The sequence below is a fragment of the Lacerta agilis genome, chromosome 8, assembly GCF_009819535.1.
Source record: "Lacerta agilis isolate rLacAgi1 chromosome 8, rLacAgi1.pri, whole genome shotgun sequence".
Classification (NCBI taxonomy): Eukaryota; Metazoa; Chordata; class Lepidosauria; order Squamata; family Lacertidae; genus Lacerta; species Lacerta agilis.
In genome coordinates, this window is record NC_046319.1 from 50,228,040 (window position 1) to 50,242,130 (window position 14,091).

At 45.6% G+C, this 14,091-nt stretch overlaps 1 protein-coding gene across 1 annotated transcript; it reads right to left on the reverse strand.

The window, feature by feature from the left end:
- Nucleotides 1–1,912: 1,912 nt before the first annotated feature.
- On the reverse strand, nucleotides 1,913–10,722 carry PDCD2L (programmed cell death 2 like). The gene is made up of 7 exons (XM_033157389.1): nucleotides 10,520–10,722; nucleotides 7,650–7,813; nucleotides 6,881–6,950; nucleotides 5,114–5,508; nucleotides 3,472–3,579; nucleotides 3,230–3,381; nucleotides 1,913–2,094 (listed from the first exon to the last, which is right to left on the reverse strand). Exons 1-7 carry the CDS (start codon nucleotides 10,655–10,657, stop codon nucleotides 1,964–1,966), a joined length of 1,158 nt encoding a protein of 385 aa, XP_033013280.1. The 5' UTR covers nucleotides 10,658–10,722; the 3' UTR covers nucleotides 1,913–1,963.
- Between the last annotated feature and the right edge of the window lie 3,369 nt (nucleotides 10,723–14,091).

Below are 14,091 nucleotides of genomic sequence, written 5' to 3' on the forward strand. Positions count from 1 at the left end.
ATGCGCGGCCCTTCCCCTCATGTCCTCTCGTCCGGCGCAGCCGCGCTCTCGTTATGAAGCGGGAAGCCCGAGCGGCGCCTGCAGCGGCGGCGCGACGACCCCCTAGCGGCTGGGAGGACGTATAGCCCATACGCAGCACCGAACCAAGGCACTGAGTGGTCTTGTGATTAGAATGTCGGCCTAAGGATGGAGAGAAGAGCGTTCGAATCTCCACGCTGCAATGGAGCTCACCTGCCTCACCACGGGCCAGTCCTTCCCTCCCATCTCAGCCTAACCCACCTCACAGCATTGTTGTGGGGATTAAGTGAAGATGGGGGAGAAAGGAAGGTGGGAGTTGAATGCAATAAATCATTTAAATAAATCGTGCCTGTGGACTTAAGATCCTTGCAGCAATAAATAGGCTATCAGTTGGCAATGCTAAATGCTGGAGAGAGGGTGAAGCCTTTGCAGAAAAAAACTTGCACATGGGAGCATCATGGTATAGAAAGGAGTAGGCAAAGGGAGATGTAGGCAACCCCACCATCCCACTCAGGTGCTACAATCCACAATCCGTCTTGCCACTTAATTCTGGTGCACACATTTTGTTGCCTGTGGCAAAGTAGTTGCTGCCCCAACTCTGCACATCAGAGTGCAGAATACCTCAGAACATGTACAGAGTTGATTCTGAAGTCACATTTTATTCTGAAACTGCACAAATGGGCCCTGAAAAAACCAAAAGGTTAGAGTCATAGTCTGCACACACCCTGCCCGCATGCTCCACCTTCCTCATTTTACTTTTCTTACTGAGAGCCAATGTGGTGTAGTGGTTAAGAGCAGTGGACTTGTAATCTGGGGAACCGGGTTCGCGTCTCTGCTCCTCCACATGCAGCTGCTGGGTGACCTTGGGCTAGTCACACTTCCCTGAAGTCTCTCAGCCCCACTCACCTCACAGAGTGTTTGTTGTGGGGGAGGAAGGGAAAGGAGATTGTTAGCTGCTTTGAGACTCCTTAAGGGGAGTGAAAGGTGGGATATCAAGTCCAAACTCCTCCCCTTCTTCTTCTTCTTCTTCTTCTTCTTCTGACTTTTGGACCGATCTAGGTGTTTCACACAATTCAGGGAAGAAAAGGTCTTCTGTTTGTTGTGGGGGAGGAAGGGAAAGGAGAATGTCAGCCGCTTTGAGACTCCTTCTGGTAGTGATAAAGCGGGATATCAAATCCAAACTCTTCTTCTTCTTCTTCTTTCAGCCTTCATGTTGCCTTTCTTGCTGGTGGTCCTCTATGTCTGAGCTTCTGGGGTGCTCTTCAGTTTTCATATGCTATTTTTTATCTCCCTCCTACCTTAAACATTTACATCAAGGAGTAGCTAAACTATTGGGATTTCAAATGACAGCAGAACTGCGCCATATGTGAGCAGGATCTGCCTCCTGTGGGAGGGAGTTCCATAGTTTAGCTGTGCTGTGTGAAAAGGACTTTATTTTATCCATCTTGAATCTTCCACCATTCACCTTCATTGAATGTCCATGAGTTCTGAATGATGGGATTTCCTCTCTCACATTTCTCTAGAGTGAGAAACCATTGTCCATTATTGCCCAGAATTTGGAAATCAGAGGTGCATTCCTCCCCACTGAGTTAAAATATGCCACTCAGAGTCAAAAGGAATCATGCTATGTAAATGCAGACATCACCAATATGGGGCCTTCCAGACACTTCAAACTACAACTCCCATTAGCTCCAGTCAGTCCAGAATGTCTGGAGGGCACCGATTTGGTGAAGGCTTGTAGAAGGGAGCAAGAATTGCCAGAGGAGTCCAAACCTCTCTGTCTCTGCATGAGTTATAGTTCTGGGCATGCTACTCATCAATTCACTGATCATAGACTGACTAAACAGAAAGCTGGCATCTCAACCAAGTTGTTATTGCATTTATTTAATTTTATTTTATTTTAAAAAAAACCACAACTACATTTAAGCAAGGAATTAAATAAAATCTATTTAAATAATTTTTGATCTGGATCTTCTTGTACAAAAATAAATTCTTCCAAGGCTGTTGGTTGATTGGCCGGCCAGCAGCTCTTCTCACAAGTATACACTAATGCTGTTCCAAATTCCACTGACACATCTAGTGAGGGGGAAAGAAAAGCATTAATATTATTATACTCACCCATGCATGGGGAAGGGCTGTAGCTCAGTGACAGAGCATCTGCTTTGCATGTGGAAGGTCCCTGGTTCATTCCCAAGTGGTTTCAGGTAGGGCTGGGAAAACATCTTTGCCTGAAACCCCTGAGAGTTGATGCCAGTCAGTGTATATCAGGGTGGCTCAACGTGTGGCCCTCAAGGCCTTTTTTGGTGGCCCTCGGCAACACATGACCCCTCCCCCAGCCATCACACTGCCTTCCCAAAGTTCAGTAAGTGAGGCACTAGGCTTTGGAAAGGAGGTGTGAGAGGTATGACAGGGTCTTAAGAATCCTCCATCCTCCTTTCCAAAGCCTAGTTAGCGCTTTCCCAGCTTTGAGGAATAGGTGGCAGGGCTTTAGTACCCTGCCAGAGCCACACGCCTCCTTCCCAAAGCCTAGTTCCTTGGGGAGGGAATCAAATTTTGGCTCCCCTGCCCCAGGTGCAACCATGGGTGTAGCCAGGCCTTTTGTTAGGTGGGGGTGTGTGGCAGAACCTCAGTTTGCTATGTCTTTTTATTGATTTAGGGGAGCAGCTGCCCTTCCCTGCCCCCCTTGCTACGTTCATTCGTGCAACAAGGTAGCATACAGCCCATAGGTTCTTGCAGCCCACTTGGTATGAAACGTTGGGCCGCCCTGGTGTAGACAATACAAAGCAAGTTGGACCAACAGCCTGACTCAGCAGAAGACGGCTTCCTTTGTTCCTATGGAGATATTTCTGAAAGTTCATTTAAAGCCCAGAAATGAATACCGGTATCCTCTTTGGATACCTCTGTTGTTTTCTCACAATTTAATCAGTTTTCCTCAAAAAACAAACAAAAGAAAAAAACAGAAGAAAAATGTTTCTTAGAAGCTCTTTTTGTTTCTGCAAACATACATTTCAAGGTATTTAAAAATAATTTAAGATACGCCATACACAAGTTCATAAAAGAAAGAATGGGAGATGAAGAAAAGGAACATTGGAGGAACCCTGAAGCTGGATCAGACCAAAGGGGGCTAATCTAGCCCAGCATCCTCTTCTTCACTATCAGATGTCTAAGGGAATAATTGCAAGCTGAATTCTTTAATGAAAGGGCTTCATACCGTCATCTCTTGTCTTGAGCATGCTGACCAAGGTGGGCATAAGCTGAAATTCAAAGATTCTCTTGCTTTTGCAGATATTACAAGGTGGGGCTGCTGACCCAATGTCTGTCGAAGGGCAGGTGATAAATAAAGGCTGGCCACCCCAGGAATACCTAATGGTTAAAAGAGGATAGTAGAAGGCTAATTTCATTCCAGCTAAAGACCTATTCTCCAACACAGAGAAATGGAAATGGTCAGCCTACCTTAAGATCTGTTCCGGGCAGAGAGATATATTTTTCATAAACTTAAGGAACACCTGATGTCTCTTTTCGGCTTCACTTTTCTCATACTTCTCACCATCAGATGCATAGCTAAGCATGTGGGGTGGGGGGAGAAATTGCAAATATTACACGAACTGTGAAATTACCAGGAGGACAGCGCAAACTTTGGAATCTTTTCTGCTTAACAGGAAATGAATAAATGCAGTGGGTATTAGTTGAGCAGTTGTGTCAGTAACCAGACACAAGAATACAGGAAGATGGCTTGATGCATCAAGCTCAATACTGTCTAAATTGGCAGTGGCTCTCAGGGTTTCAGGTGTGGAAACAGGATTGAACCCTGGCAACTCCCACCTGCAAAGCAGACCCCTCTATCACGGAGGCCCTTTCCCAAAATGTCACATCCAACTTTAATTTGCATGCATCTATCCAGCACAAACCAACCATTATACTGAAAAAAATACTAAGTGGATGGGATACTGTTCTGGGATTGGGCTGCGTAAGCCAAATAATGTATTTAGAAGCTATCTAATACTGACCACTGGGCTGACTTTTTTCAAAACATGAGCTCTGGCCAGCAAGGGCAGTAAAACAGCATCCCCCATCCTGTTGCCCTCCAGATGTTTTGGACTACAACTCCAATCAGCCTCAACATCCTACATCCATGATGGCTGGAGCTGATGGGAGTTGCAGTCCAAAACATCTGGAGAACACCAGGTTGAGAAAGGCTGCTCCATTATCAGCGGAGGCTCTCAGTGGCTGAAGTGCAGTACAAGACACATTTTCAATGAAGATAAAAATAAAATTCTATCCAATGACCATTTCTATTACAAGTAGGTAGAAAGAGAGTTATCTACAGGCCCTTAACGACGTCTGAAATGCACTCTCGGTAACACAAAGCAGAATTGCAACTAAAATGATAGAATTTCACTCCTGCAACTCAATGATTAGTGTTATAAAAGGAGTAAGAGATGGAAGCCATGGACTTACTTATCTAGTAGTCATGGTGGCTGTTTGGGGTGAGTGTGTGGAGAAAATGCAGAGGAGCAACAAAGCATCTGATAGATGCTAAATCTACAGATAACCGCTTTAAATCCACATATATGTGGTGCCAGGCACTATTAAATCAGAAGACAACCAGCCACATTTAGATGGATTTTGTCTGTAAATTCCTGCACAATCAACACATTGTTCTTTGTATATTGGCTATAAAATTCAGAATCAAGAATATGACCAATACACCTGGATCAGGCCAAAGGGGGTCCATCTAATCTAGCATCCTGTTCTCACAGTGCTCAACTGTGTGTCTGTAGAAAGTGCACAAGCAGGACATGAGTGCAGCAGCAGCACTCTGTCCACACATAATCCCTTGCATACTGCCACTGACCATGGAGATCTGGAGATGTGTCAAGGGACTGGTCTGCCCCTGGCACACATCCTGTTTGGTTTTACTGACTTTGGAGCTCCGACACTTGTTGGGTAAGAGTCACGGAAGATTCTAATGCAGCAAAGAAAGGGAATCTGAAATGGGCTTTCCAGTGCTGGGAGCTCCTCAAACAACAGATTTCTAGCAGTTTCCTGCTGCAAAGGCAAGGCCCTGCACACTAGCCCCAATTCCATGGCTCACCTTTCCAACATCAATTGTTCCAAATCAAGACCCTCCCTCTGCTGATACTCCTTCAAGAGTCTTTGGGCATGGCCTGTATCTTCATAGCAGAGGAAATCGCCTTCTTCCACAACACTGATGTAGTAAGGTTGGAACTCAGGGACACAGCTGGGCATGATTTGCTCTTCCCCACATAGATTATGGGAGTGCAAAGGGTGGGGGGCACTGGGGGGTGCTTCCAGGCTGAGACCCTGAAACTGTGCAGCACAATCTCCTTCTCTGAGCAAAGAGTCCGACACTGCAAGCAAGTCACGGCTGTGGCCTGTAGTGTATTCAGAAGCAGCCGCTTCATTGCCTTCTCCCCAGTCATCTGCTTCCTCACACCAATCCTTGGCTGCAGGCAGACATTCTTGCTTCTGTGAATACAAGGACACAACCTTAGACATGTTTCAAATCAAAGGTCCCGGAAAGAAGCTGACATTTTACATTTTATAATTAGTACAGCCCCACAGAAATAAAGCAAGAATTTCCAGAGGGGTAGCTGCTGCATTAGTCTGTTGCAGAAAAACAACAACAAAAAGCTTTGTTGCACCTTAAAGACTCACATTTTCATGGGTGCCAGTGGTGGGCTCCAGTCCTCAAAAAGTGATGTCATCAGAAACTCGTTACGTTTTTGAATTATAGCTTTATTGATTTTTGAAAATAACGTCGTCCCCCCTTAACAAAATATCTCGAGGTATACAGTGAAAATGCAGTGTAAAAATACACCATCAGTAGTCTAAAGCGTAGAATACTATTTAACCAAGAGCAACCAAAAAGGTTTGGATGTTTATGAGAGTTCAGGATTATTTTTCTTCTCCATGTGATCCATAAAACTACCCATCAGATGTAAATAAGTCTCTGTCCTTTAGTCATATTTTGTTTGTCAATTTCTCTATTAGGGCCACTTGTCAAACTCTTCTAAGCTGATTCAATAATAGGCTATAATATAGTTACAAAACTGGGCTATAAGAAACTTGTTCGTTTTAAGGTACAACAAAACTTTGCATTTTTTCTACAAATATATAAGCAGGGTTAAACAGCACACACTCCCTGAACACATGACAGAGAGTCCCCTTGATCTCTACAGATTCTCATCCTCATGCCGGCATGCTGAGCAGGAAAGTTTAAACCTCCTCCACTCCCACACATGCCATGATCCCAAGGGGCGTGAGAGGGAAAGCATCCATGCTTATTTAGGAGCAGCAGACAACATTGTGCAGCTGCTATGTTTGTAAGAGGAAACAGATGCTAAAAGTCTCAAGTACAACAAGGCCAAATGTCCTTGGCCACATACTATTACAGTGGTACCTTGGGCTACAGAGGCTTCAGGTTACAGACTCTGCTAACCCAGAAATAGTACCTCAGGTTAAGAACTTTGCTTCAGGATGAGAACAGAAATCATGCGGTGGCAGCGAGAGGCCCCATTAGCTAAAGTGGTACCTCAGGTTAAGAAGAGTTTCAGGTTAAGAACAGACCTCCGGAACGAATTAAGTTCTTAACCAGAGGTACCACTGTATTACCTAAAGCAGGGGTTGTCAACCTGCTCCCTGCCGTCCACTAGTGGGTGTTTCAGGATTCTAGGTGGGCGGTAGAGGGCTCTAAGGCACAAGCTGAATCCTCCTTCCATCGAGCACTGGTGGGTGGTAAGGAAATTTTACCATCAGGAAAGATGCACTAGTGGGTGGTAGGTATAAAAAGGTTGACTACCCCTGACCTAAAGAAAATGTCCCTGATGGTGCACAATACCTGCTTCCATTTGCAGTCTTGCATTTCTTTTCCTTGCACTTGCAGATACTGGGACCGCAACACCTTCCAGCTTTAGATGTGCAGCAAGCCAAGCAGGATGAAAGAAATGGAAGTAATGTTGGTGGGTCAAAGTTTTCAAGTTTCACAGTATTATTACTAGCATAGAGTAGGGGGCTAAAATATAAATCAGGCAGTCCGTGGTTTGACTCCCTTCTCCATCACTAGGTGGTTTTGGAAACACAAAAAGCTACCTTACCTTATACTAGGGTCAGACCACTGGGGTCCATCTTTCTCAGTACTGTTTACACTGACTGGCAGTGGCAATCCAGCATTTCAGAAAAGAGTCATTTACTTTCCTACCTGGAGATGCCAGGGACTGAACCAGGGACCTTCATGGTACAAGACATGTACTCTACCCATGGGCCACAGCTGTCAAACTTTCCCTTTTTTGTGGGAAATTCCCTTATTATAGCACTGGGAAACAGCAGGGAAAGTTGACAGCTATGCATACAGCAGTGGGGAACAGCAGGGAGGGTTGACAGCTATGCCATGGGCAGATGCCGCTCTCACTGATTCAAATCTCCTTGCCCTCCAAATCTGCAATAAGGGATAGAACTGACTTACCTTGCAAGGTTGGAAGGATTGCTGAGAGAGCTTCGAACATGCTATAAAGTATTTATTTTTTACTTAAGTATATGATTCTAGCATCCAAGAGCCACTTTCAGTGCTGCCCCAATCACAAGGCAAAGGCAAATAAACCGCCACACACCTTTTGGAGTTCCCCCAGCAGCTTTTCATTGTGCAAGCAAACACGTTAATGATGCGGTGGAACGGTGAGCCTTCAAGGGGACAATAGATCTGAACAATGTGTGCCAAGCCAGCCTTGCAAACCCCACAGGCAGGATGAACCAGAGTGACTGAAGGGGCACAGTCCTAGGGTAAAAAGGGATAAGTAGATTATTTTTAAATTGTTTTCAGCAAAAATACCCTCCCAAAAGTGGCTCAGATTTGGCACTGACATTGCAGCACTTGTCCCTTCAAACCGCTCTCTGATCTGCAGCACTCCCTTGTTCTACTCATCACATCAACCCATTAATAAAAATGAGTATGGTGGTGGTTCAACAATTATGCCACATATGTCTTTTTCAGATATCATAAGAAGCCACAGTTTGTCTCAAAACATGCCACTTGGATCACCATTATGAGATGACATGTAATCTGAAGCTCATGCTTCACTTCAGAGTGAAGTTTTGTTTTCAGTTTTATTTCTAGCTAACCTGATAACAAACAAACCATGGTTTAGGTTCAGACAACATGACAAGTTGCACTATGGTTTGCTTGAGCTGCACGGGCACCATATGTGTGGGGTTGGCCAGCGGGGAGGCAGGAACTGTGTGGTGACTTGTGTAGCAGTAAGGAGGCACATTTATGATTAAATCATGGTCTAAGATTAAATCAGGGTTTAAAACGGTCTAAGATGAACCGTGGCCTATTGTGGCACGCAAACCAGTCCGTCAGGTGGCAGTGGCCCCTGGTTTAGATGGCTTTCAAAGGTAGATTAGACAGCATGAGGAATGAGAGCTCTACCAATGGCTACCAGTCATTCTACAGAGTCTTTAACCAAAATGCTCAAGGGGGTGCAAAGACTCCTATGAAAAAGATTGCAGAGTCTGGAACTTTTCAGTTTAGAGCAAAGGCAACTAAGAGGTGACATGATAGAAGTTTATACAATTATGCTTGGCATAGAGAAAGTGGATAGAGAAAAGTTTTTCTCCCTGTCTAATTAAACACTAGAATTTACGGACATCCAATGAAGCTGGATGTTGGAAGATTCAGGACAAATAAAAGTATGCACTTTTTCACGCAGCACAGAGTTCAAACTATAGAACTTGCTCCTACTGGAGGCAGTGTTGGCCACCAAGTTGGATGACTTTAAAAGAGGATTAGACAAATTCACGGAGCAAGGGGCTATCGATGAGTACTACTTGTGATAGCTATGCTCTGCCTCTACACTTAAGAGGTAAGTGCTTTTGTGCTCAGGTATAAATAGTCTCCCTGCTTATTTAACTTATGTGCAGAATTCATCAAGTGAAAGGCTGGAATGGATGAATCCCAAGCCGGAATTAAGATTGCCGGAAGAAATATCAACAACCTCAGATATGCTGATGACACAACCTTGATTGCAGAAAGTGAGGAGGAATTAAAGAACCTTTTAATGAGGGTGAAAGAGGAGAGCGCAAAATATGGTCTGAAGCTCAACATCAAAAAAAACTAAGATCATGGCCACTGGTCCCATCACCTCCTGGCAAATAGAAGGGGAAGAAATGGAGGCAGTGAGAGATTTTACTTTCTTGGGCTCCATGATCACTGCAGATGGTGACAGCAGTCACGAAATTAAAAGACGCCTGCTTCTTGGGAGAAAGCAATGACAAACCTAGACAGCATCTTAAAAAGCAGAGACATCACCTTGCCGACAAAGGTCCGTATAGTTAAAGCTATGGTTTTCCCAGCAGTTATGTATGGAAGTGAGAGCTGGACCATAAAGAAGGCTGATGTGATGACCGAAGAATTGATGCTTTTGAATTATGGTGCTGGAGGAGACTCTTGAGAGTCGTGGATCGACTGCAAAAAGATCAAACCTATCCATTCTGAAGCAAATCAGCCCTGAGTGCTCACTGGAAGGACAGATCCTGAAGCTGAGGCTCCAATACTTTGGCCACCTCATGAGAAGAGAAGACTCCCTGGAAAAGACCCTGATGTTGAGAAAGATTGAGGGCACAAGGAGAAGGGGACCACAGAGGACGAGATGGTTGGACAGTGTTCTCAAAGCTACTAACTTGAGTTTGACCAAACTGCGGAAGGCAGTGGAAGACAGAAGTGCTTGGCGTGCTCTGGTCCATGGGGTCACGAAGAGTCGGACATGACTAAAGGACTAAACAATAACAAATAAAAAGCAGTTAGCAAGGGAACAACAGGAGCGAAGGGCCATCGCCTTCATGCTCTGAAGGCCTCTTTGGCACAACCCAGCTTTGGGTTCTTATCCTATTACAGTACTGTATTCAATGAAGTGAAACACAGAAAGCTGCTTTACAGAGCCTGCCCAGGAACACTGGGGCTACTTTCCAGGCAGACTCAGATTCAGAGATGTTGGGGACTGAAAGGGGGACCTATTTAGGGTACACAGAGCATAAGCTATATAGGGGCCTTCCCTTCAGAAGCCTTCTTGCCTGATTCTCAGACTTAAAGCCCAAGCAACGTCGTCCACAGCTGGTTGCACAGCCACTGAATGGGTTTGCAGCAGCAGACACTTCCGTGCCACCTCCGAGCCTTTTCTTTAGCAGCAATTCCGTTTTTTTAGCCACAACTACCCTACCCGCGGGTTCCTGGACCCACACTGGGCGTTACTTCCGAGTAAACCCGCAAAAACTCGGACTGAGAACCGAGTTGAAGGGGCGTTTAACCCGGGGTAAGTAATCCGGGGCAAGCGTTCATAATTGACGGGGGCTGGGACATTTTTTGAGGAGGGGATAGAAAGAGGTGGGGGGGCGGTTTCTCTCCGCCCCTGCCGCCAAAGGCACCGAGGAGACTCAGAAAGGGCCCTACGCCCAGTCCCTGCTATGCAGCCCGCCGCCGCCTTACCGCAGAGCCGCCCAGTTTGCTCTCCGCCCCGCGGAGCTGAAGGAGGCCGCCCTGACAGGAACCCGTCGGCGGCACAGCCGCGTCGCGCAGGCCCAGGAGCACCGGAGGAGCAGGCGGAGAAGCAGCGCCAGCCGCCATGGGCAGAGCGACGGGACAGCCCGGCCCTCCGCGTGACAAACACGTGGAGCCTGGGGGAAGCCCGGAAGCCGCGGCTGCCAAAGTCTTAGTTCTCGTGCATAAGGCAGCCGAGGCGCGCCAAAGTTCTTCAGTTCGCGAAAGCCTTCCGCGCAAGGAGGATGGAAGGAAGGAGGTCGAGCTCCAGGCAGACCAGGATGGACGAGTGGGAGAATGGGCATCGCCTGTGGGGCTTCCTGCCCCCCCCCGGACTCTCATTCCCAGCACCCCTAGCCATAGGGCCTGAGTCCAGCAGCTTTTGGAAGGCCACATAGCTAGTTCGCCAACCCGCCGCTAGGAGCAAAACACCGGGGGACGCTATATACTTTTTTATTGCATGCTTTTATACCTATCCTATTTATCCAAAAGAGCTCAGGGTGGCGCACACGCCCCCCTCCCATTTAACCCTTACAATAACCCTGTAGGTAGGTTAGGATGAGAGGCAGTGGGTGGGCCAAGCTTTTAAATAGCTAAAATATAAGACACTGAAGGGCACCAGTTACAGGTAGGCAGCCGTGTTGGTCTGCCATAGTGGAAACAAAATAAAAAAAAATCCTTCCAGGAGCACCTTAGAGACCAACTAAGTTTGTTATTGGTATGAGCTTTCGTGTGCATGGACACTTCTTCAGATACCAGGTTACAGAAGGCTGACAAAATCACTAGCTAGGACAGGCATAGGCAAACTCGGCCCTCCATATGTTTGGGGACTACAACCCCCATCATCTCTAGCCGATAGGACCAGTGGCCTGGGATGATGGGAGTTGTAGTCCCAAAACTGAGTTTGCCTATGCCTGTTAGGATAAGCTGTATTCTTTAATAGTGCAAGATCTTAGCTATTCTTAACAAAAAACCGCATGCACATGTGGAATTTATGAGTGCAGTTAAAATGTGCTTTCATTCCCCTTTTCTTTTTAATTAGTGATCTTAGTGACTTCTGAGGCAGTCCTTCCATTCTGAGAGGAATGAAGGTTGCTAGATAAAAAGCTGAGTGTTCTGGTACTATCTTAGTGCCAGTTTCATATTTATTTAAACCAAATTTACCACTTTCAGATGTATGAATTTGCTGGACAATCATACTTTTCCAATTTGACTAAAAGGTATTGAATGACAGCTACACGGGGTTCTTTCTGAAACCTATAATATAATAATAATTTATTATTTGTATCCCACCCATCTGGCTGGGTTTCCCCAGCCACTCTGGACGGCTTCCAACAAATATTAAAATGTCACAGATTAAAAACTTCCCTAAACAGTGCTGCCTTCAGGTATTTTCTAAATGTCAGGTAGTTGTTTATCTCTTTGACCTCTGATGGGAGGGCGTTCCACAGGGTGGGCGCCACTACCGAGAAGGCCTTCTGCCTGGTTCCCTGTAGCTTTGCTTCTCGCAGTGAGGGAACCGCCAGAAGGCCCTCGGCGCTGGATCTCAGTGTCTGGGCTGAATGATGGGGGTGGAGACGCTCCTTCAGGTATACAGGACTGAGGCCATTTAGGGCTTTAAAGGTCAGCACCAACACTTTGAATTGTGCTCGGAAATGTACTGGGAGCCAATGTAGATCTCTCAGGACCGGTGTTATGTGGTCCCGGCGGCCACTCCCAGTCACCAGTCTAGCTGCCGCATTCTAGTCCCCCACACCCACCCGCCCACTGTCCCCCCAAAACAGTACTTCTGTCTTGTCAGGATTCAACATCAATCTGTTAGCCGCCATCCATCCTCCAACTGCCTCCAGGCACTCACACAGGACATTCACCACCTTCACTGGTTCTGATTTAAAACAGAGGTAGAGCTGGGTGTCATCTGCATACTGATGAACACCCAGCCCAAACCTACTCCCTTTTGTCTCCTCCCCCATTCTTTACCCTTTGCCATCTAAATGCAATTAGACCAATGACCACCAGTTATTTGCCCCAGCCTTAATGCATCATTCAAAACCTGTGACCAGGCACCCACAGATCTTATTCTACTATAGAATTATGTGTGCTGATAGAGAAGGCATATACATAAGCAGAGATACTAAGCAATACCACTTAAACGAAGGCCAGAGGCTTCCACCTCAGGCCTCATTTGGAAATAAGCCCCGATGAAGAACATGTAACATAATTCTGAATAAGTATGTGTAAGGTTGGATTGTCATTACTGTCTGGAAATTTTCAGAAGGAAGGGATGCTAATTACTAGGCAAAACTGTGTTTTTCCATGAGAGAAAATTAATGTCCAGGCTCTTTCCATAAATATTAATAACTAGCTGGCCCGGCCACCCATTGCTGTGGCTTATTTTGTGAAATTGGATAAGTTAGAGAAAGTGCATGGATACTCACAGGTGGAGTAAGTTCATGTTGCATGGTTTGTATGTTGTTGCGTTTCTTCCTTGTTGTTGTAGATGGATTAGTAGGAGGGTGGTAGTGTTGTTGGATGTGGATTTGTTTGGCGGTTGCAGTTTGAATGAGGTTGTTTTTTCATATTTTTTTAATTTCTTTGAATTTTTTTGTTTGATTTTTGTATTGAATTTATAATTTGCTGGTCAGGTGAGACTTGCTTTATCATCCTGTGTGAAGAGGGGTGTTTTTTTGTTGTGGGCTGGGTCTGCTGTTAAGGTTTTTTATTTTTATTTTCAACAGGTCTGAGTCTCCGCTCTCCCACTGAGGTAATAAGAGAGGAGTTTGCCGCTCCTCTTCAGTTCGCGGTGTCTGTGAGCGGCCTTATTTTTTGAGGAGGAAACTGCCGTTTGTGACCTGGTGGGCTGTGGTGGTGGTGGTTTTGTTTTTTTAGCGTGATTTAGGCTCGTTAATGGCTTTCCTGCCTGTGAAGTTGGTTTTCCGTTTGAATTTGCTGCTAATGGTCGGAGTTGCCTGTTCATTCTTTGGTGAAGGCCTTTTGCAGTCACTGCAATTACGGTACGTGTTGACATAGGTACTGAGGGGGTTGGTGACGTGTGTGCTATGGCGGTTCCAATCCACTGGAGGGCACTAATTTTTTGACATTCACATTTTTAGATGCTTTATGTGTGTTTAGTTTAGTTTTGTTTTGTCATAAGTACACTCCCCCATGGTCAGGAAAAGTTGTGTCCAAATTTGAAGTAAATTGGTCAAGCGGTTACGGAGAAAGGTGGTACAGCACAAACACCCACCTTTTACGATTATATATATATAGATTTCAAAGTGAACAAGCTGCAGAATTCAGGTTCATGCTGGGCATTAAAAGGACTGTGGATCATCCCAGTGAAATAAAAGATGGCAAAACTTTTCTAGCTTGTGATGACCCCGAGTTCCTACCCCTCTGTAACAGGCCTTAATATAAAAACATGTACTATCTCACCCCCCAATTCTTTCCTTACAAAGAAAACAGCATTTAATAAGTTTGCAAGAGGTTGCAAATTCAGATTTAGATCATGTATGTATTCA